Source organism: Tachyglossus aculeatus, chromosome 2 (assembly GCF_015852505.1).
Source record: "Tachyglossus aculeatus isolate mTacAcu1 chromosome 2, mTacAcu1.pri, whole genome shotgun sequence".
Lineage (NCBI taxonomy): Eukaryota > Metazoa > Chordata > Mammalia > Monotremata > Tachyglossidae > Tachyglossus > Tachyglossus aculeatus.
In genome coordinates, this window is record NC_052067.1 from 137,018,756 (window position 1) to 137,042,155 (window position 23,400).

Here is a 23,400-nt window from a genome sequence, read left to right on the forward strand (position 1 = left end):
CCTTCCCATAAGAAGCTTTCATTCTAGAGGGGGGATATGCACTATTCACCTAACAATTATGGAATTGGAAGCTTATGAACCAACTCAGAGTGGCGTATTAACAAACCTCAAGAGACCTTCCCTGATTAAGCCCTCTCCCCTCTCTTCTCCCTCCCCCTGTTCACTTCCTCTCCCTTTTGCATCATGCACTTGGATCTTTGCCCTTTGGGCATTTGGTATTTGGTCCACCCTCAGCCCCACAAGACTTCTGTAACATATCTAGAAGTTATTTCTTCATATTAATGTCTGTCTCCCCCTGTAGCTGTAAGCTCCTTGTGGGAAGGGAACATGTCTACCAATTCTCTTGTATTCTCCCAAGCACTTAATATAATGCTCTTAATACTAAGCACTCAGTAAATACCACTGATTGACTTGACAGACATTGTTGTAATGAATGTAAAAACTGCACCACAAATTGTCAGACATTGGAAAGCAGCCAGACTGACCCTTGAGCATCTGAGCAGACCCAGGGCCAGGAATGCACTGAACAGAGTTTCCCTCTGAGTTCAGATTTCCATTCTGTTTGTCAAGTGCTTATTATAATAATAATGATGGCATTTATTAAGCTCTTACTATGTGCAAAGCACTGTTCTAAGCACTGGGGAGGTTACAAGGTGATCAGGTTGTCTGTTCTAAGCACTAGGATATGAACAAATTAATTAGGTCAGATACAGTCCCTGTCCCCCATGAGGCTCAAGTCTAAGTAGGAGGGAGAACAGGTATTTAATCCCCATTCTAAAGTTGGGGAAACTGAGGCACAGAGAAGTTAAGTGAGTTGCCCAAGGTCACACAGCCAGCAATTGGCAGAGCTGAAATTAGAGCCCAGGTCTTTTGACTCCCACGCCTGTGCTCGTTCTGCTAGGCCAAGCAGCTTCTCTTTCTGATACTTGTGCTTCTCTCTTCTGGCTGGAAGCAGGTTGGATGAGACTCAAGCTACAGAATGAGTGGCTGCTACAATCTGCTTCCCTGATTGTGTGCAGAGCAATGTACTGAGAACTTGGCTTTTTAGCTTTTATACTCTGGCAGTCAGAGATGGGACCCCTGGTCCTAGAAGAGGGTGGATTTCAATGAGATATGCCTTATTGAAGGCACATCTACAAGATACCTTACCTGACTAAGCCCACCTTTCCTCTTCTTCCACTCCCTTCTGCATCACCTGACTTGCTCCCTGTATTTATCCCTCTCCCCACCCCACAGCATTTATGTTCATACCTGTAACTTATTTTTTTATATTGATGTCTGTCTCCCCCCTCCAGACTGTAAGCTCACTGTGGGCAGGGAATGTGTCTGGTATAGTGTCATAATGTACTCTCCCAAGCACTTAGTAAGCTTGTTGTGGTCAGGGAATGTGTCTGCTTATCATTATATTGTGCTCTACCCACATTAAGTGCTCAGTAAGTATCACAGATAGTAATGATAATAGAACTGCTTAAAGACTGTGTGCCCTTTAGTGGTTGGCATCCTTGTCCTGTCTGTCCGGACTTGTTCAGGACACCTAAATGTCCCCTAGCAGTGAGACAGAGGTATGGAGCAGCCTCCAAGGAGAGGAGAGGCAGTTGACTCAGAGAGGAGAAATTCCCTGGTTAAATTCCCCCTCCGCAGCTCCAACAACCACAGCAGCACTTATTTATTCATTCATTCATTCATTCAATCATATTTATTGAGCGCTTACTGTGTGCATATCAATCTACTTCCTCTACTGTTCATTTATTCATTCATTTAACAGCATGGCTTAGTGGAAAGAGCACAGGCTTGGAAGTCAGAGGTCATGGGTTCTTATCCCTGCTCTGCCACTTATCAGCTGTGTGACTTTGTGCAAGTCACTTAACTTCTCTGTGCTTCAGTTACCTCATCTAAGTTTGTGAGCCCCACGAGGGACAACATGATTAGCTTGTATCTACCCCAGCTCTTAGAACAGTGCTTGGCACACAGTAGGCACTTAAATACCATTATTATTATTATTATTATAACTGAAAATAAATCAATCAGTTGGATTTATTGAGTGCTTAGTGTTTACTGTGTGCAGTGTATTAAGCTCTTGGGAGAGTACAATTCAGAACTGGTAGACATGTTCCCTGACCACAGTGAGCTTACAGTCTGGAGGAAAAACAATTTTTGTCTTTCTCACCTATTGTATTTTAAGCTCTTAAAGAGAACCTTTTCTCTGTACTCTCTCAAGTGCTGAGTATACAGCTCTTCACATCTCCTTAGTTCAGTGCTCTGCACATCCTAGGCACAATATAGATTGACAGCATAGAAGGCTAGTAAAAAGCATTTTTTTAAGGAGATTCCTGATGCAGGTCCCTCCATGTGACATCTCATATCTGATGAGCATTCAGTGATCAAATCAGTGAGCCCCAGTGGAGGAATGATCTGAATGAACTCATAAATGGAGTTGCAATTCAGTAGACTGTAAGCTCTTTGTGGGCAGGAATCCTGTCTACCAACTCTATTGTTCTCTCCCAAAGGCTTTGTACAGTATACTCTGCCCAGTAATACCATTGATTGATTGATAAATATCAGACTTCCTTGGGCCCGACCGATTAATCATATTTTTGGTGCACTTGGTGCAGAGCACTGTACTAAGTGCTTGGGAGAGTACAACAGAGTTGGTAGACATGTTCTCTGCCCACAGTGATCTTGCAGTCTAGAAGAATGAGAATGGAAAACACCAGGAAGTGGGAGGGTGAGGAAATGTAACATTTCCTACCTGCAGCAGTATGGTCAAATTAAGGAACAGGTCTGAAAAATAAAAAGGACTACTTTAATTTGTACTGATTAAGTGGGATGAAACAAGGACTACTTTAATTTGTACTGCTTATGTGGGATGATGAAACTTACAGCCAATCCCTTTAGTGTCCAGGAAAGTCATGGGGAATCTTTATTTTACTTCAGACTCTGTAGAGCTGTAGAAGTGTCTGTGTAGTTCTGCAAGGTTGGAGCAGAGCAGAGAGCCCCTCACTGAGCTTCAGCAAGTAGTCAAGGATAAGGGGGAAAAGGAGGGGGTCCACCCCACTGGGTATGAGTCACCATACTAAGTATGATGTGAGGAGGGGAAGGAGAAGGAGGCCGAGAAGAGAAGCAGCAAGCCCTCATGGAAAGAGCACGGGTCTGGGAGTCAAAGGACCTGGGTTCTAATACCGACTCCTCCACTTCTCTGCTGTGTAATCTTGGTCAAATCACTTCAGTTCTCTGTGCTTTAGTTATCTCATCTGCAAAATGGCGAATAAGACTGTGGGTCTCAAGTGAGACATAGACTGTGTCCAGCCTGTTAATCTTGTACCTACAGCAGTGCTCTGTAGAGTGCCTAGCATATTGTAAGCACTTAAGAAATACTATTGAAAACAAAAGATCTCACCCCCTAAAAACTTCCTGTCCCCAATTACACCACAAAAGGAAAAGCTGGCGACCCTCACCAGGAGCTGACTGGAGTTTTGGGGTGGAGCTCGGACCCCTCCAATGACCCAGACTCCTCAGAACTCTCCCCTTCTAAGGAGGAATATCTTCAGAACCTGCTTACGGATCTCCTTGGTGTTCACCCCATAGACAATGGGGTTCAGCATAGGTGGCACCAACACATAAAGGTTGGCTAGGAGAATGTGGATGTGGGGAGGGATATGGTGCCCGAAGCAGTGGGTAAGGAAAGAGAAGAAGGCCGGGATGTAGAAGATGAGGATGGTGCAGAGGTGGGAGCCACAAGTGTTGAGGGCTTTCCTCCGGGCCTTTTGGGAGGGGAGCCTGAAGACAGCACAGAGGATCAGTATGTATGACGCAGCGATGAGCACAATGTCCAGCCCTATGGTGAGGAAGGCAACGGTCAGGCCATACACGACATTCAAAGTGATGTCGCTGCAGGCCAGCCTGGCAATGCCCATGTGCTCACAGTATGTGTGGGGGATGAGTCGGTGGCCACAGTACCACATCCGCTTGAGAAGGAAGATCAATGGGGACACGACGGCCATGCTGCGTATGATGCCTATGATTCCAGTCTTCCCAATGGCCTGGGGTGTCAGGACCGAAGCATAACGCAGCGGGTGGCAGATGGCCATGTAGTGGTCAAAGGCCATGGCCAGGAGGATGAAGGACTCCAGGGCAAAGACGGTGTGGATGAAGAACATCTGGGTCAAGCAGTTGCCAAAGGAAATGCCCCCATCCCCAAACCACAGGATCTGAAGCATCTTGGGCACCGTGGTGGAGCTGAGGGCGAGGTCAGTGACAGAGAGCACAGAGAGGTAGATGTACATGGGCTTGTGGAGGCTGCGCTCAATGGTGATGATGACAATGAGGATGGAGTTCCCAAGCAGGGCAGAAAAGTACATGGAGCAGAATGGGATGGAGATCCAGATGTGCACAGGTTCTAGCCCAGGGATGCCTACCAGGAAGAAAGTATCTGAAAGGGCATCACTGCTATTGGAAAGGGACTTGATCCTTCTGAGAGGGCTGGCGGGACAGCAGGAACCTGGTGTCACCTGCCTGGAGAAGCACACAATTAGTGGTACTTAGTGACCTCTTACTTTGTACCCAGCACTGTACTAAGCACTTGGGGGAATAATAATAATGATGATGGCATTTATTAAGAGCTTACTATGTGCAAAGCACTGTTCTAAGCGCTGGAGCATGGAATACAATACAGTAGAATAGGTAGACATGATCCCTGCCCACAAGGATCTTACAGAGTAGAGGGAGAGACAGACATTAAAATAAATTGTAGATGTCTATGAACCTAAGTGCTGTCAGTGTTGGGGAGGGTAAAAAAGGGCTTAAGGGATACAGACCCAATTTCCATAGGTGACACATTAGCAACGGGGAGGAAAGCAGCATGGCCTAGTGGAAACAGTACGGACATGGGAGTCAGAGGACATGAGTTCTAATCTTGACTCTGCTGCTTATCTGCTGTGTTAACTTGGGCAAATCACTCAACTTCTCTGAGTCTCTTTCTGTCATCTGCAGAATGGGGGTTCGATACTTGTTCTCCCTCGTTCTTAGACTGTGAGCCCGATTTGCAACTTGTCTTGTATCTACCCTAGTGCTTGGTACATATTAAGCCCTTAAATATTATCATCATCATTATAATTATAACTTCCAGGCTAGAGAAAGGATGAAGGCAAGGGGTAGGTGATGAGAAAGATGAAATCTAGGTACAGTCAGTAGGTTGGTGTTAGAAGAGTGAAGTGTGGGGTAGAAGGGGAAGAGGTAATGGAGAAGAGATGCAGTAGGTGAGGTAGAAGGGAAAGAGGTAATTGAGCGGAGATGCAGTAGTCAAGGCAGAATATGATGAGAATCAGATCAGCAAGGTAGCAGTTTGATGGAGAGGAAGGGGGAGGATTCTAGAAATGTCATGGTAGAATTGACAGGATTTGGGAATCATTCATTTGGAGATGGTAGTTGAAGCCATGGGAGCTAATGAGTACTCCAAGTTAGTGGATATGGATGAAGAATAGAAGGGGGCCGAGAACTGAGCCTGAGGAACCCCCACAGTTCTGGAGAGAAACTCAAACAGTGAATGTTACTGGGTTCAGAAAATTTGGCTACTACTCCTTGACAAGTCTTTTCTCCCCTAAAGCAGGGCGTTTTGACTTCAGTGCACAACAGGCACATCCTACTGGAATATTTTACTGAGGGGCAGGTTAGTCTGGTGGGAATTTTTGAGACTTGGCTCACTGGTTTGCTGTGAGACTTTAGGCAAGTCAGTTAACCTCTCTAGGCCTCAATTTCCTCATCTGTAAAAGGAAAATGTAATCTCTCTCCTTGCCTATTTCACAGGGCTGTTGTGAGGATAAAATGAAATAATTCATGGGCTAGGAAAAAAAAATATGTGCTATGCAAATTCAAGATATTATTTTGAATCGTGCTATGCTTGTCTCAGCCACATCTTGGGTTCTTGAGGTCATGGGTTCTAATCCTGGCTCCACCACTTGTCAGCTGTGTGACTTTGGGCAAGTCACTTAACTTCTCTGTGCCTCAGTGACCTCATATGTAAAATGGGGATTAATACTGTGAGCCCCATGTGGGACAACCTGATCACCTTTTATCTTCCCAGCGCTTAGAACAGTGCTTCACATATAGTAAGCGCTTAACAAATGCCATTATTATTATTATTAAAGGGTTGGAGGCAGAGGAGGAGCCTGCGAAAAATTCTGAGGAGTAGACAGAGAGATAGGAGGAGAACTAGGAGCAGACTGTGAGCTCGTTGTTAGCAGGAATGTCACTGTTTTGTTGTATCTTACTTTCCCAAGCACTTAGTGCAGTGCTCTGCACACATTAAGCCCAGAATAAATATAATTGATTGACAAGGATAATGAAGCTAAGGTGAGATAATGCATCCAGGAGAAGGGAGTGGATCAGAGTCTCAAAGGCAGCTGCAAGGTCTAGGATGGAGTAGAGGGTGACATATTTGGCAAGAAGAAGGTCATTGGTGACCTTTGAGAGGGCAGTTTCTGTGGAGTGAAGCAGGAGAAAGCCAATTTGCAGGGGGTCAAAGAGAGAATTAGAGGCAAGGAAGTGGAGGTATCAACAGCTTGCTTGGTGTTTGGAAAGGAATGGTAGGAGAGAGATAGAGTTATGATTTGGGGAAGCTGTGGGGTCGAGGGAGGTTTGTTTTAGGATAGGAGATATATGGGCATATTTGAAAATGGTGGGGAAGGAAACATTGGAAATGACAGGAAGGTAAGAAGTGAGGGCTTAAGTGTTTTAACAAGGTGTGAAGGGATGGGGCTGGAGGTAAAGATTCTTTAAAGAAAGGAGCAATGCTATACCACCAAGACTCACTGGGAAAGGGAGTGGAGTTGGCTTCCTTCTTTTTTCCCATTGCTGCTTTTGCACCATCCCCCACCCCCTCCCTTTCATTCATTCGTATTTATTGAGTGCTTACTTTATGCAAAGCACTGTACTAAGTGCTTGGAAAGTACAACTCAGCAACGGAGACAATCCCTACCTAACAATGGGCTCACAGTATAGAAGGGGGAGTCAGATAACAAAACAAGTAAACAGGCATCAATACCATGGAAATACCATTATTTATTCTGACGACTTGACACCTGTCCACATGTTTTGTTTTGTTGTCTGTCTTCCCCTTCTAGACTGTGAGCCCGTTGTTGGGTAGGGACTGTCTCTATAAGTTGCCAACTTGTACTTCCCAAGTGCTTACTACAGTGCTCTGCACAAGTAAGTGCTCAATAAATACGATTGAATGAATGAATAAATTAATCGAGATAAATAGAATTACAGATATATACACATCAAAATAGAGTAATAAATATCTTCAAATATAAACAAGTGCTGTGGGGAGGGGAAGGGGGTGGGGCAAAGGGAGGGAGTTGGGGTGATGGGGAAGGGAGGAGGAGCAGAGGAAAATGGGGGGGACTCAGTCTTGGAAGGCCTCCTGGAGGAGGTGAGCTCTCAGTAGGGATTTGAGGGGAGGAAGAGAGCTAGTTTGGTGGATGTGTGGAGGGAGGGCATTTCAGGTCAGAGGTGGGATGTGGACCAGGGGTCGAAGATGGGACAGGCAAGAATGAGGCACAGTGAGGAGGTTAGTGGCAGAGGAGTGGAGTGTGCAGGTTAGGCAGTAGAAGGAGAGAAGGGAGGTGAGGTAGGAGGGGGCCAGGTGAGGGAGAGCTTTGTAGCCAATAGTGAGGAGTTTTTGCTTCATGCGAAGGTTGATAGGCATCCACTGGAGATTTTTGAGGAGGGAGTGACATGCCCAGAGTGTTTCTGTAGAAAGATAATCTGGGCAGCAGAGTGAAGTATAGACTGAAGCAGGAAGAGACAGGAGGATGGAAGCCTATATCATCCGACTCTACCACCCACTCCAATTACGTCACAGTCATCTCCCTTTCTCACATTCCTTCTCCCTTTCTCCATCCGTACACTGATCCCTGGAGACTTCCATATCAATGTGGATGTTCCTGATGACTCTTTTGCTAACCACTTACTATTGCTCCTCAACACCACTGACCTCCTGCTCCACTTCACCTCACCCACTCAACTTGGACACTCACTCTATCCCATTATCTTGTCATCAAATCTGAAATCCTTCTTCTCCAAACTCAGCTTTCTCACCTGCTTTCTCTCCCACACACTCTATCCCTGCAAATCTGTCCTGTTCTCTACAGAAACCTCTGATCTTTGGATCCCCTCCAGTATTCTAAAATTATCATGGCCCATTTGGTCTCGAATCCCAAACTACCTTCTCTTGCCACATAAATCAATACGCTCAACACTACTCTCTCCCCTGAACTCAACTCCCTCACTCTCCAATTTCTCTCAGCTGATCTCATACCACTAACTTGCAACCCTGGATCACCTGTGCTTGAGCTGTGGAGCACTGCTGATAGATATCGAGATACCTGGCTGACCTCTTAAATTTCAAATTTGTCCTCAGCTGCTCTAATTCTGCCCTCTCCTTTGCCCAACAACAATATTTCTCCATCTCTGTTGATTCTCAATTGTTCCAGATGCTTATCTCCCTCCTCAAACTCCCTGTCCTCCTGCCCCTTTTATCTCTTTCCTCTAACAATGTGACCACATATGCTATTGATAAAATTGAAACCATCGGTTCTGTGCTGAAAGTTGTTTTAAAAGATCGAACACAGAGTACCTGTCCGTTCCTACCCAGGGCACACAGCCTAAGGAGGAGGAAGAAAATACATTTCATTACCATTTTACAGATGAGGAAATTGAGGCACAAAGAAATTAAGTGAAATTCCTAAGACACTTCTCCAGCTAGTGGAAAAGCTGGGACTAGAACCCAGATCTTCCAACTCCCAGTCCTGGGGTCTTTCCACCAGGCTCCACTGTCCATCAAAAATGCCATCCTCTTTAGACTAAAACATTCAGATTGTCTCCAGCCTGAGGCACATACTCTTTGTACCCTTGAATTCCTGTTCATTGCTTCACAGACTCTTACAAAATTCTCCCTGGCCTCCCCTCCAAGAAAACCTTTCAGCTTGACCCCACCCTTTTGCAGTTGCCCAATAACTCCTCACTTCTCTACCTCTTTGTGCTTAAAATTTATGTGTCTGCCATTTGTGAAGTAGCCACCTTACTGAGGGTGGAAATATTTTCCATGCTCATGTGCCTATCTGTCTTTCTCTGAGAAGCAACATGGCGTACTGGATAGAGCATGGGCCTGGGAATCAGAAGGTCATGAGTTCTAATCCTGCTCTGCCACTTGACTGCTGAGTGACTTGTAACAAGTCACTTCACTTCTCTGTGCTTCAGTTCCCTTATTTGTAAAATGTGGATTGAGTCTGTGATCTCCACAAGGGACAGAGACTATGTCTAATTTGATTTTTTTATATCCACCCCAGTACTTAGTACAGTACCTGTCACATAGTAAGCACTTAAAAAAACATTATTATTGTTATTATTACTATTATTATTATCATTATTATTATTTCCCCACCCTTAGCTCCTCAGGGGAGGGCAGGAATTATGAAGTCTCCTTCGGCTTTCCTCCAGAGGACTCTATATTAGGTGCTTGCTCCATTCAGTCCAACTGACTGCCCAGCCCTATCCCTCCCTCCTGGTTTCCTGAGGGTGGTCTAACCAATGGCATTGACCATTGTCCAGTTGGTGGGGGAAAGAGACCCCCTTGACCAGAAATGCTTCTTTGTCCAGAAATGCTCTGGGCATGTTACTCCCCTCCTCAAAAATCTCCAGTGGCTACCAATCAATCTCCACATCAGGCAGAAACTCCTCACCCTTGGCTTCAAGGCTCTCCATCACCTCGCCCCCTCCTACCTCACCTCCCTTCTCTCCTTCTACAGCCCAGCCCGCACCCTCTGCTGCTAATCTCCTCACCGTGCCTCGTTCTCGCCTGTCCCGCCGTCGACCCCCCGGCCCACATCATCCCCCTGGCCTGGAATGCCCTCCCTCCCCACATCCGCCAAGCTAGCTCTTTTCCTCCCTTCAAGGCCCTACTGAGAGCTCACCTCCTCCAGGAGGCCTTCCCAGACTGAGCCCCCTCCTTCCTCTCCCCCTCCTCCCCCTTCCATTCCCACCGTCTTACCTCCTTCCCTTCCCCACAGCACCTGTATATATGTATATATGTTTGTACATATTTATTACTCTATTTAACTTGTACATATCTATTCTACTTATTTTATTTAGTTAATATGTTTGGTTTTGCTCTCTGTCTCCCCCTTCTAGACTGTGAGCCCACTGTTGGGTAGGGACTGTCTCTATATGTTGCCAATTTATACTTCCCAAGTGCTTAGTACAGTGCTCTGCACACAGTAAGCACTCAATAAATACGACTGATTGATTGATTGTCATTTAAAATTCAAATCCATACCTGGCTGTCGGTGGATTTCTCTTGTCCTCTGTCTAGTTTCCTTCAGACTCTTTCCCAGGGACTCTGGTCAAGCTCTTCCACCCCTGCCAGGCTGAAGAGGATGGCAGAGTCCCAGATTTTTAGAGTGGACTCCTGGGAGTTAAACACCAAAGAAGCCCAGGGCTGCACATCTGGCCTTGGCCAGCCTTCTGTCTCCTGCAGGCCTCAAAGAATCCCGCTGTTGCAAGAGGTTCCTTGAGACATCACCTGAATCCTCCATCCAGGGACCACCATGCCAGCCCCCACTTCCAGTAGAGTTATGCAGTCGTCCAGGCCACTCAGCTTTCTGGGATGATATTTATGGGTGATGCTCAGCCCCAGAGCTTGAGATGGAATGATGTACTGGAAAGCTTGGTGTCAGGAGACTTGTTTGAAGAGCCTAGGGAGACTGGGAAGAGTATGTAGAGCCACCTACATCTCTACCAATTCCCTGGGAGCTGGTCTTGGTCTGAGAAGAGAAAACATAGCTTGTGGGGAGGGAGTGGGAGGGTTGGGGTGAGAGTTGAGTGAGATAATAATAATGGTACTTAGTGTTTACTATGTTTACTGTGAGCCCCTTGGGACAATCTGATCACTTTGTAACCTCCCCAGCACTTAGAACAGTGCTTTGCACATAGTAAGCGCTTAATAAATGCCATTATATATATACTATGTTGACTTTGTTCTCAGCGCTGGGGTAAATACAAGCTAATCAGGTTGGACACAGTCCCTGTCCCTCACGGGATTTATACTCTTAATCCCCATTTTTCAGATGAGAAAACTGAAGCCCAAAGAAGTTAAATGACTTGCCCAAGGGCATGCAGCAGACAAGTGGTGGAGCTGGGATTAGAACCCAGGTCCTTCTGACTCCCAGGCCCATGCTCTAACCACTAAGATATCCTGCTTCAAAATGGGAGACCCAGCAGGTGGCAGTAGACCAGGGACATGATTTTCCATTTTCCAAATTTTCCTCCATCCCATAGCCTCTTCACCTAAGCTGGAGGTGATGGTTGTGTGTTGGAAAGACAAGGAGGGGAGAGGCAGTGGGGGTGCATGCATGCCCACCTGAGGGGGCACATCATACCTGGGCCACCTGTTCATCTGCCGGAGGAGGTGCATAGTGGCTCAGCCTACCTACACACTGCTGGACCCTCCTCCAGGTGTGTTCTGCTCTGTGGCCTGTGCATGGAGGCTGTGGGAGCTGATCCACGGGATCCTCCTGGCCACTGTCCCACAGCTCTGGACCAGGGCGGGTGGGCAGTCTCTTCCTAGGCCGCTGGGAAGTTCCAGTGTGGGGGATATGGCCTCCACCTCCTTGCTCACTTCAGGGGCCAAGCACCCAAGGCCCAGCCCCAGCAGAACACTGGCTAGTCTCCAAATGCCCTGTTTCTTGACATCCCCCATCCCAGCTCTAGTTCTTCTTTCGTCATCACTTCGGCTGTCCCTGGCCTGAGTTGCACTCCAGCGTCAATCACCTACTTAACTCTGTCAGGTGCCCGACATCACAGTAACTTTCACTTCATTGTTGGGTGAAGCCCACTGCCCACGATATCCCACCTACTCTCCACCTGGCACTCAGCCATCTCATCTCTGAGGTTCCCTCAACACTCCCCTCAACCTTGGCTCTCCTCCTCAGCTGGTCATTCCAGTAAATGGAATGCCAATCGAAAGCATTTCTCCAGGAAGGGAAATTTGTCAAGGAGTTTTGAAATCTGCTGGCCTTAGATTCCTGCTGTGATTCCTGCTGCTCTCACAAGCCCACAGGGACCGGGCAGATGCTGAGCCTTTGGCAAAGGCCAGCAGGTCAACTCATTTCTGTCTGACTGAAGTGGAAAAGGCTGCAGTGTTTTGTCCCAGGGCCGTATGGAGAAGCTTCCTAGAAGGCTGGCTGGTGAATGTTCTTTCTCTCTCTGGTACCCAGACTCTGGAGCTCCATGGGGTGGCAGAGAAGCTGCGGGAAACCTCAAATGTCATTTGTCACTCTATCAGATGTCTAGTTGTCCAGGCCTCTGGGGCAGGCATGGAGATAACATGACCTAATGGATAAGGCATGGGCCTGTTAGTCAGAAGGACCTGGGTTCTAATCCCAGCTCTGCCAAAAACCTGCTCTTTGACCTTGGCCAGTTTTGATTTCTGTCTCCCCCCATCTAGACTGTGAGCCCTTTGTGGATAGCGATTGTCTCTCTTTGTTGCTGTATTGTACTTTCCAAGCACTTAGTACAGTGCCCTACACACAGTAAGCACTCAATAAATATGACTGACAATGAATGAAGTCACTTCACTTCTCTGTGCCTTAGTTACCCTACCTGTAAAATGGGATTAAGACTGTGAGCCCCATGTGGGACAGGTACTGTGTCCAAACTGATTACCTTGTATCTACCCCAGCACGTAGGAGTAGTGCTTGGCACATAGTAAGTGCTTAGCAAATACCAGACAAAAAGGATAGTAAAGACTCCATTGGTGAGGGCCTCTCCCCAGTCCTGTTTATCTATAACCAGCACAGATTTGGGTCCAAATGGACCAGAGCCAAGCCTCCTCGGGAAGTGAAGCTGAGTGTTCGGCACTGGTTTGGGGTGGCCCTAGGCTGGATCCAGCCCCAGGACACCAGTGTGTATTTGAGGGGGTAATCCCAGCACCGCTGTGCTCTGTTTACACACAGTCCCAATAGGCAGTTGCAAGGCATCCTGGAATCTCCTGGTCTGAGGTTTCGTACTGCCTTTGTGCCTTCTTCTTTGCCCAAACAAATGCTGCCCAGACTCAGGTGCGCTACCCAGTGTCTGAAGGTCCAGGGGATGGGAGTGAGGGTGGGTGCTTGTGCCTAGGAAGCATTACTCCTACCTGCCCTGCCCTTCATCATTACCCCGCCCATTTCTTGCCCTGCCCACCTATCTGCCCATTTACCTACCTGCCTATATACTTGATAATAATAATAATAATATAATAATAATAGTGGTATTTGTTAAATGCTTACTATGTATCAGGCACTCTACTAAGCACTGGGGTAGCTAAAAGAAAAATTCCTAGTGTAAGTAGGAAGGAGATCAGGCATTAAATCCCCATTTTGCAGATGAGGGAACTGAGGCACTGAAAAATTAATGACTTGCTCCAGGTCACCCCACAGGTGAATTGGGAAGCCAGGATAAGGGCTGAGGTCCTCTGACTCCCAGGCCTGGGCTTGTTCTGTCAGGTCATGCTGTTTCTCTGCCCATCTACCTGCCCATCTACCTGCCCTGCCCGCTGTCACTGCTCTGTCCACCTACATGCTCTGCCCACCTACTTGCCCTGTCCACCTGCCTGCCCATCAATCTACCCACCTACCTCTCTGCCCATCTACCTGCCCTGCCCAAAACCACTGATTTGTCTCCCAACCTGCTCTTCCTGCCTACTGGCCTGCCCACCTACCTGCCCTGCCGGACAGCAATACGGAAGTCTTGCTAGTCACTGCATGAGTATCACTCACAATGTAAACAGACTTTCTCTTTGTTTCTGATATGCCCTCTGCTTTCTGCTTGCTCAAAAGCCAATAAGGATCACCCAGGATACCTCATAATCTAGGCAACTGGAGGGCAGTACTGAAGCCCAGGTCAGTGGAAAGGAGACATCTTTGCACAACAACTAGTTTGATATTCAAACACCTGAAGCTAAGGGGCAGTAGACAGGAAGGATCCAGTTTGGCACCATGCCCACCTTGGTGAGTCTGACCACAACTGCTTCTTGATAAGGGGAGAGGAGTTGGGGGGCTTAGGTCCAACGTGGTGCTGAGGCTCTGCCAGAACTTACCTGGTGCAGCCAAGTTGCCTCCTTCCTCTGGAGCAGGAGGGGTGCAAGGGCGAGGCTGGGAGGGAACATAGGGCAAGAGCAGATGTTCCAGCTCCTTCAACCCTCCTAAGCTGGCTGCCATCCTGCCCAAGCTCTGGGGAAAGAGAGAGGCTAGCACACAATTCATTCATTCATTCATTCAATCATATTTATTCAGTGCTCACTGTGTGCAAAGCACTGTACTAAGCGCTTGGGAGGGTACGATATCATATTAAACAGTTCCAGGGTAGAGACAGGACATGAGTAGGTGGTGAATTCTATTTATATTTATTTTTATTAATGATGCATGTATATATATATATATATATATACATATCATATACATATACATATACATATATACACATCATATATGGATGCATATAAGGCCCTACTGAGAGCTCAAGGCCCTACTGAGAGCTCACCTCCTCCAGGAGGCCTTCCCAGACTGATCCCCCTCATTCCTCTGCCCTTCCTCCCCCTCTCCATCACCCCTGCCTTACCTCCTTCCCTTCCCCACAGCACCTGTATATGTATATATGTTTGTATGTATTTATTACCCTATTTATTTTACTTGTACATATTTATTCTACTTATTTTATTTTGTTAATATCAATCAATCGTGTTTATTGAGCACTTACTGTGTGCAGAGCACTGTACTAAGCGCTTGGGAAGTACAAGTTTGGCAACATATAGAGACGGTCCCTACCCAACTGTGGGCTCACAGTCTAGAAGGGGGAGACAGAGAACAAAACCAAACATATTAACAAAATAAAATAAATAGAATAGATATGTACAAGTAAAATAGAGTAATAATAGAGTAATAATAAACAAATAAATAGAGTTAATATGTTTTGTTTTGTTCTCTGTCTCCCCCTTCTAGACTGTGAGCCCACTGTTGGGTAGGGACCGTCTCTATATGTTGCCAACTTGTACTTCCCAAGCGCTTAGTACAGTGCTCTGCACACAGTCAGCACTCAAATACGATTGAATGAATGAATATATCTATAATTCTTTTAATTTATAATTATGCTACTGATACCTATTTACATGTTTTAATGTCTGTCTCCCCTCTTCTAGACTATGATCCAGTTGTGGGCAGGGATTGTCTCTATTGCTGAATTGTACTTCCCAAGCACATAGTACAGTGCTCTGCACACAGTAAGCACTCAATAAATATGATTGAATGAATGAATGATTGAGATAGACGAGATCGAGAAGGTCAGCATTAAAGGAGTGAAATGTGCAGGCTGGGTTTCAGTAGGAGAGTAGCGAGATGTGGTAAGAATGGGGCAAAGTGATTGAGAGCTTTAAGGCAATGGTGAGGAATTTTTGTTTGATTTGGAGATTGATGCGCAACCACTGGAGGTTCTTGAGGAGTGGGGAATCACGTTCTGAACATTTCTGTAGAAAAATGATCCAGGCAGCAGAGTGAAGTATGGACTGGAGTGGGGAGAGACAGGAGGCAGAGAGAGGCCATGCTGCAAAAATATGTGTGCTTTTTGTGGATTCTTAAAACCAGTCCTATTCCTGTACCTGGGCAAGAAGAGCTTTTGTGTCAGGAGGGCTTTCTGACTTTCCATTCCAATGTTCCAGAGATGGTCTTGGACTCCTGGGATTGTTCTCAAAGAACCTGGAAGGGGAACCCAGCTGGGAGCTGCCCCAGGAGGGTGGTTCAGAGAAGAATGGTCCCTGCTGGTGGAGGTAAGGGGACAGCTCCATTTCTCTCTGGTCAGGGCTCTCATCAGCTATCAGAGGCAAAACAGATAGAGGAAACCCCACTAGCCTTCCATGGAGCCCATCCAACTGCGGGTCACTTTTGGGTGGGTCCATTAACATCTCCAAATGCCATCAGTGGATTAGACTTCCCCTGGTGGTCACCCACAGCCTAGTGGGTCAGACCTCCCAGATGGTCACTTATAGCCTAGCAGGTCAGACTGCCTAAAGAATCATATCACCCTCCCACCCAGCAGGTCAGATTCTCCAATGGTCACTCAGAGCTCCAGCTGGTCAGGATCTCTGGGTGGTCACCTATAACCAAGCAGATCAGGATCCCCAGATGGTCACCCACAGTCCAGTGGGTCAGTCCCTGGGTTGTCACCCACATCCCAGCAGGTCAGACTACCCAGATGGTTGCCTACAGCCCAGTGGGTGAGACTCCCTGGATTGTCACCCACAGCCCAGCGGATCAGACTTACCAGATGGTACTAAGCATTTGGGAGAAGACAGTAGAATAAGTATACACAATCCTTGTCCTCAAGGAGTTTATATCTAGCAAGGGAGTAGACACTGAAATAAATTCCAGGTAAGAGTGGCTGCCAAGCATAAGTATATCAGTGCTGTGGAGGTAGGGTGAGTACCTAAATACATAGGGAGCACAAACACTAATGCACAGGTGATGCAGTAGGGAGGGAGATAGACTGGGGAAACGAGAGACTAGTCAGGGAAGGCTTCCAGAAGGAGATGTGATTTTAGTAGGGTTTGGAAGATGAGCAGAGCAGTGGTCTGTGTGTTTGTGTATATATGTACATATTTATAATTTTATGTATTTATAGTAATGATGTGTATTTATCTATAATTCTATTTATTTATATTGATGCTATCGATGCCTGTTTACTTGTTTTGAAGTGTGTCTCCACGTTTCAAGACTATGAGCCAGTCGTGGGCAGGGATTGTCTTTTTGTTGCTGAATTGTACTTTCCAAGCGCTTAGTACTGTTCTCTGCACCCAAGTGCTCAAAATATATGGTTGAATGAATGATTTCATTCATTCATTTGTTCATTCAATCTTATTTATTCAGTGCTTACTATGTACAGAGCACTGTACTAAGTGCTAGGTAGAGTACAACCATAAACAGACACATTACCTGCCCACAAGATTTGAAGTAGGAGGGAGTTCCAGCTAGTGGGAAAGGGTGTGAGCAAAGGGTCAATGGAAAGAAAGATGAAAGTAAGATACATTGAACAGGTTAGCGTTAGATGAGCTAAAGTGTACAGGCTGTGTTATCATGGGAGAGTAGTGAGGCTGAGCAGGGAGAGGAAGAGATGGTTGAGTGCCTTAAAGATGATGGTGAAGAATTTCAGCTCGATGTGGAATTGGATAAAAACCAAATTCATCCCATCACTGAGGGGGAAAGTGGGCACAATAAAATAAAGTACATAGGAATGTAGAGGGTCCATAATACCAGATACAAATGGGAAATACATGGTTATTTACCCTGAGGGCCTTGCAGTTTGTCACAGGGAGAAGCATAGAGAAGAGTCAGAGTGATTTATAATGGAGGTAATTGGCTGAAAAGATCAAAGGAAGGCTTTATAGACCTGAAGAGCCCTCAGCAGATAAACACACAGTTGGAAGCTGAAAGACAATGATAAAGCATCTGCCTCCACTACCCTAGTATCCCCACTCTCCCTTCCCTACTGTGACAGATCCCACCACTAATTCTGACCCCAAATTGGGTGGAGTGACAGGGCAGTTGAAACTTGGTGGTTTGACCTTTTGGTGCTTAATGACACTCCTTTCACGGAGTTAATGATTGAATCTCTGTCTGGGACTACTCGATAGAAGAGCCACAGTCAATAAATTAATTCACAGGGGACTGGTGTGGCCGTTTGAGTCAGGGGCATGTTATTTCCCAATGCTTGCCTGGGACCAAATAAGAAGCAACTTTGTCTAGAGGAAAGAGCAGAATACCTGGGTTCTAATCGTGTCTCTGCCACATATCAAATGTATGATGATGGGGAAGTCACTTCACTTCTCCGTGCCTCAGTTCCCTAATCTGCAAAATGGGGATTCAATACCTGTTGTCCCTCAGACTGTGAACCCCATGTGGGATCTGATTATCTTGTGTTTACTTCAGCACTTGACAAAAAGTGCTTAAGAAATATTATTATTATTGTTATTGTTCACCAAAGGGGCAGGGAGATTGGAACATGCCCATATTTGTTGAGGAACTGCTCTCTTTCCCTGCCCCACTCCTTAGGAAGCAGTGTGGCTTTGAGGAAAGAGCTTGGGCCTGGGAGAGAGAACCTGGATTCTCATTCTAGCTCTGCCACTTGCCTGTTGTGTAACTTTGGGCAAGTCACAACATTTCTGGGCTTCAGTTTCCTCATTGTAAAAAACTGGGATTTGATATCTGTTCTCACTCTTATTTAGACTGTGAGCTCCATGTGGGTTGGGGACTATGTCCTAACCTATTATCTTGTTTCTAGCCCAGTGCTTGGCATATAGTAAATGTTTAACAAACATTATTGTTAGGTGACCTTACTGTCTGCTCAGAATAAGCTAGCACCTTTTCATCCACTTTTCTCCTTGGTCTGTTTTGGTAGGAAGAAACACCAGCCAGCACAAACAATAGTGATAACAATAGTTGTGGTGTTCATTAAGCATTTAGTATGTGCCAAGCACTGTACTAAACTCTGGGATAGATACAAAATAACCAGGCTGGAAGCAGTCCCTTTCCCAAATGGGGATCACAGTCTAACCAGCGTGGCTTAGTGGAAAGAGCCTAGGCTTGGGAGTTTTAGTATGTGGGTTCTAATCCTAACTCCACCACTTGTCTTCTGTGTGACCTTGGTCAAGTCACTTCACTTCTCTGTGCCTTAGTGACCTAATCTATAAAATGGGGATTAAGCCTGTGAGCCCCACGTGGTACACCTGATTACCTTGTATCTACCCCAGCACTTAAAACAGTGCTTGGCACATAATAAGCGCTCAATACCATAATAATGATAATAATAATGTCATTATTATGATGTGTGTAGCAGAACAGGTATTTAATTCCTATTCATTCAATCGTATTGAGTGCTTACTGTGTGCAGAGCACTGTACTAAGTGCTTGGGAAGTACAAGTCGGCAACATATAGAGACGGTCCCTACCCTACCCAATAACAGGCTCACAGTCTAGAATAACAAGCTTAATACATATTATTACTACTTTGCCTACTAAGTGAGGAAACTAAGGCCCAGAAAAGTTAAGTGACTTGTCGAAACCCACACACAGCAGGCAGATGATGGAATTAGGATTAGAACCCAGGTCTCCTGAATTCCAGTCCTGTGTTTATAAATAATAATAATGATGATGATGTTTGTTAAGCACTTTCATTCAATTGTATTTATTGAGCACTTACTGTGTGCAGAACACTGTACTAAGTGCTTAATATGTTTCAAGTACTGTTCTAAGTGCTGGGGTAGATATAAATTATTCAGGTTGACTGCAATCCCTTTCCCACATGGGGACATAGTTTAAGTAGGAATCCCCATTTTACAAATGAGGAAACTGAAGAGCAGAGTAGTTAAGTAACTTGCCCGAGGTCATACAGCAGACTGGTAGAGTTGGGATTAGAACACAGATCCTATGACTCACAGGCCTGTGTTCTTTCCACTAGGTCACACTTTTTTATGGAATTTGTTAAGCGCTTACTATGTTCATGGCACTGTATTAAGCACTGGGGTAGGTACAAGCTAATCAGATTGTACACAGTCCATGACCCACATGGGTCTCACAGTCAATCCCCATTTGACAGATGAGGTAACTGAGGCACAGAAAAATGAAGTGACTTTCCCAAGATCACACAGCAGACAAGTGGCAGAGCTAGGATTAGAACCCAGTTCCTTCTGATTCCCTGTACCAAGCTCTATTCAATAGACCACACTGCCTCTTCTCTTTCCACCATATCAAGCATGCTGCTTCTCCCAGCAACGGCTTTGACCAGCGACCTTCTGCCAGGAAATGACTACAAGTTAAATGTCAGCCAGCTCTTCTGACTCACTCCCAGATCGATTCTTGTCCATTTTCCCTACATCACATTTCCCTGAGTCTCCAGCATGGCAATTCCTCCCAACAACACCTCCACATTCAACTCCTTCAACCTGACAGGCATCCTGCTGGCCATGAGCTTTGAGCACTATGTGCCATCTGTAACCGTCTCAGATATTCACTAATATTATCAATGCCAGAATCACTAAGATGGGTCTGGCCATTTTCTCCCACACCTTTGGGGCTGTCTTCCCCCTGCTCTTTCTTCTGAAGCAATTGTCATTCCGCAAAGGTAATGTCCTCTCCCACGCCTACTGTCTCCATCCAGACCTCATCCACCTGCCCTGTGGGGACATCACCATCAACAACATCCTTGGCCCATTCATTGTGCTCTCCACATTTGGACTGGACTCCATGCTCATCTTTCTTTCCTACGTCCTGATCCTCAGGTCCATCCTATCGCATCCCAGGTGGGGCAGTCCAAGGCCCTCAACACCTGTGTCTCCCACATTTGCAGTGCTCATCTTCTACATTCCCATGGTGGGTGTGTCCATGATTCACCTGTACAGGAAACAGGCCCCTCCATTTGTCCAAACATTGATGTCCATCATCTACCTCTTTGTGCCACCTATGCTCAACCCCATAATCTACAGCATCAAGACCAAGGAGATCCACAAAAGGATGGTCAAGATGCTCTCCAGCACCAAATTCTAATAGGCCTTTTGGATGAGATCTTGGTGGGGAAGACAAGAGGTGGTAAGGTGATTCATGAGGCACAGAGCTGCCTATTAGAAAGAGCACAGGCATGGAAGTCAGAGAATCCAAGTTCTAATCCCAACTCTGCCAATTGCTTGCCATGTGACCTTGAGTAAGTCACTTGATTTCTCTGTGCCTCAGTTCCCTCACCTGTAAAATGGGGATTCAATACCTTCTCTCCTTCCTATTTAAACTGTGAACCCCATGTAGGGCAGGGGACTGTGTTCAATCTGATTAACTTGTTTCTCCCCCAGGGCTTAGAACAGTGCTTGACACATAGTAAGTGCTTAACAAATACCATAATTATTATTCAAGCCTCAGCCTGGATAATGCTTAAGGTGTTTTCCTACCATTCCACTTTTGGGACAGATGAAAGACGACTTCTTAGATGCTGTTCACAGTCTTGAAATATACCCAGTCACTGCCCAGACTGGAACAAGATCTCAGAGAGACCAGAGTCAGTCAACTTCTTACAGGCTGAATGGAAGACCGTGGAGGATTAGGGACAGGCATTTTGACTGGGAAGACAGAAAGGACACCCACCGACCCAAGTACACACTTTACTGGGTCCTGGGGAGAGGGGCTGAGAGTGGTGAAGACACCATCTCTGCCCTCCAGGGGCTGTTAGAAGATACTGTTCCAGCACACACAGACAGAATAAAAATGATAGAGAACATGGCAGGCTCCCAGGAGCCTAGATTAGAAATAGGTATGTTATAAGGATAACTTTTACTACATGGTGATGCATGCTACCTGATTTATAGCCTCTGACTCCACCTGCCAATTGTCACCCGACAATCATTTCACCTATTTATTCTTCTTTAGTCATCTTGACTTCATCTCCTCATCCCCACCCTCTTCTTCCCAGCTGTGTGGATCCCCACCCAGGTCCTTTAAAGCCAAGGGGATGAGACCAAATGGGATGGCAGAGTTTGTTCCCATGACTCCTTTCTTCCTTCCTAGTTCTGACCTGGGAGAGGAGATCAATAGGACTGGAACCTCATAAAGCCCCAACACAAGTCATCAGCCGCAAAACTGTTGTGGAACCAGCAGACGGGTTTGTGGGATTCCAAATGTCAAATGGCAAACTCTTGCTTGAGTTAGGTGCTTCTAGACAGATAGGTTCTGGCCTGCTGGTTAGCTAAGCCCTCTGTCCTCTGTCCTCCTCATTGTTTTGTTTCCCTGGCCAGGGCTTGCTGACCCTGTGTGACCCTCAGATGATCATCAGAGTGGCAACACTGTGAAACAACACAGGCCTCTTAGTCTGACCCCAATCTCAAAAGCCCACATAACCCAGATTTCCAGAGGCGTGACAGCTTGGCAGCTTGCCAAGTTATGACTCCTTCATAAATGAAAGGCTTATGGGGAAGAAATAATAATAATAATAATAATACTGGTGTTTGTTAAGCTCTTCCTATGTACCAGGCACTGTACTAGACACTGGGGTGGATACAAGTTGATCAGGATGGACACAGTCCCTGTCCCACATGGGTCTCACAGTCTTAATCCCCATTTCTAAGATGAGGTGATTGAGGCACAGAGAAGTTAAGTGACTTGCCCAAGGTCACACAGCAGATAAGTGGCATAGCCAAGGTTAGAATCAAGGTCCTTCTGACTCCCACTAGGCCATATTGCTTCATCTCACCTGTCATGATTCTCCCTTTCCAAGTTGTGTGGAGTCAAGATTTCAAATCTGTACCTTTTCTCTGACTTTGACCTTCTCACATTCACTTCCTGTTACTCTCCCAACTTGTGTCTCTGTCTCTCTCCAGTCTTGTTCTCTCTCTGTGTCCCTCTCCCTCTCTTCTCACCCTCTTGCCTTCTCCTACCATCATCTCTGTAATATCACACTTTCCCAAGCACCTAGTGCAGTTGACTGATTCTCCCTAGAGTTAGGGTTTGAAACCCAGGAATTCAATAACTAACAATAATCAGTGCTCCATGATCAGGCACTGAATACGCACTCCTCTCCCCAGTGCTTAGTGCTCCCTGTGTGCTAAACACTTTATGCTGAACGCCGGGAAAGTCACAGGAATCATCATTCAGATAAGGGCTCTAGATTATGGGGGACTCCCAATCTAAAAGGGAAGTGGTTGAGGTGGGGTCTGGAAACAGACAAATACATTATTAGCATAACAAATACAGCAAGAGCCACCAGTTAACAATGACAACAAAAACAGCTGCCAGACATCACTGTTGAGGGACAATTTCCAGGCTCCTCATGGTTTGCCTGGGCTGCCCTCAATTCACAACCAGAGTGTGTCTGCCACATCTGCTACAGCTGCATCTTCTGCCCATTCTTCCTCAACTGTCTTCCTCTACTTCCGGGAAACCCGTCTTGCTTAATACACAACCCCCCAGAAGCACCAGCCCAAGATAAACCACCCTGACACCAGTATCTGTACATTCAGCCATTTGTTCAGCTGACCCATCCTTATGGTATTCTCCTGCTTCCTGTTCTATCATTGCTCTTCCTCCAGCTTTCACTTCTTGGTAAATCAGCTTTGTCGTCTCCCTTAAACTCCTTGAGAGTCAGGACTATGAATCTTCTTGCTGATATGCTCTCTCAGTTGCTTAGTACAGTATCTAATACCCTGCAGGAGAAGCAGTGTGGTTTAATGGAAAGGGCTTGGGAGTCAGAGGTCGAGGACTCTTATCCCGACCCTGCCACTTATCAGTTGTGTGATTTGGGGCAAGTCACTTCACTTCTCTGTATCTCACTTCCCTCATCTCTAAA

The 23,400-nt window shown here is 46.1% G+C and overlaps 1 protein-coding gene and 1 pseudogene across 1 annotated transcript; one reads left to right on the plus strand and one right to left on the minus strand.

Annotated features, from left to right (window-relative positions):
* Nucleotides 1–3,512: 3,512 nt before the first annotated feature.
* On the minus strand, nt 3,513–8,467 carry LOC119943504 (olfactory receptor 52D1-like). The gene is made up of 2 exons (XM_038764530.1): nt 8,318–8,467; nt 3,513–4,508 (listed from the first exon to the last, which is right to left on the minus strand). The coding sequence occupies exons 1-2, from the start codon at nt 8,465–8,467 to the stop codon at nt 3,513–3,515; spliced, it is 1,146 nt and encodes a 381-aa protein (XP_038620458.1).
* An 11,508-nt stretch (nt 8,468–19,975) lies between these two features.
* LOC119943511 lies at nt 19,976–20,621 on the plus strand (annotated as a pseudogene).
* The last annotated feature ends 2,779 nt before the right edge of the window (nt 20,622–23,400 follow it).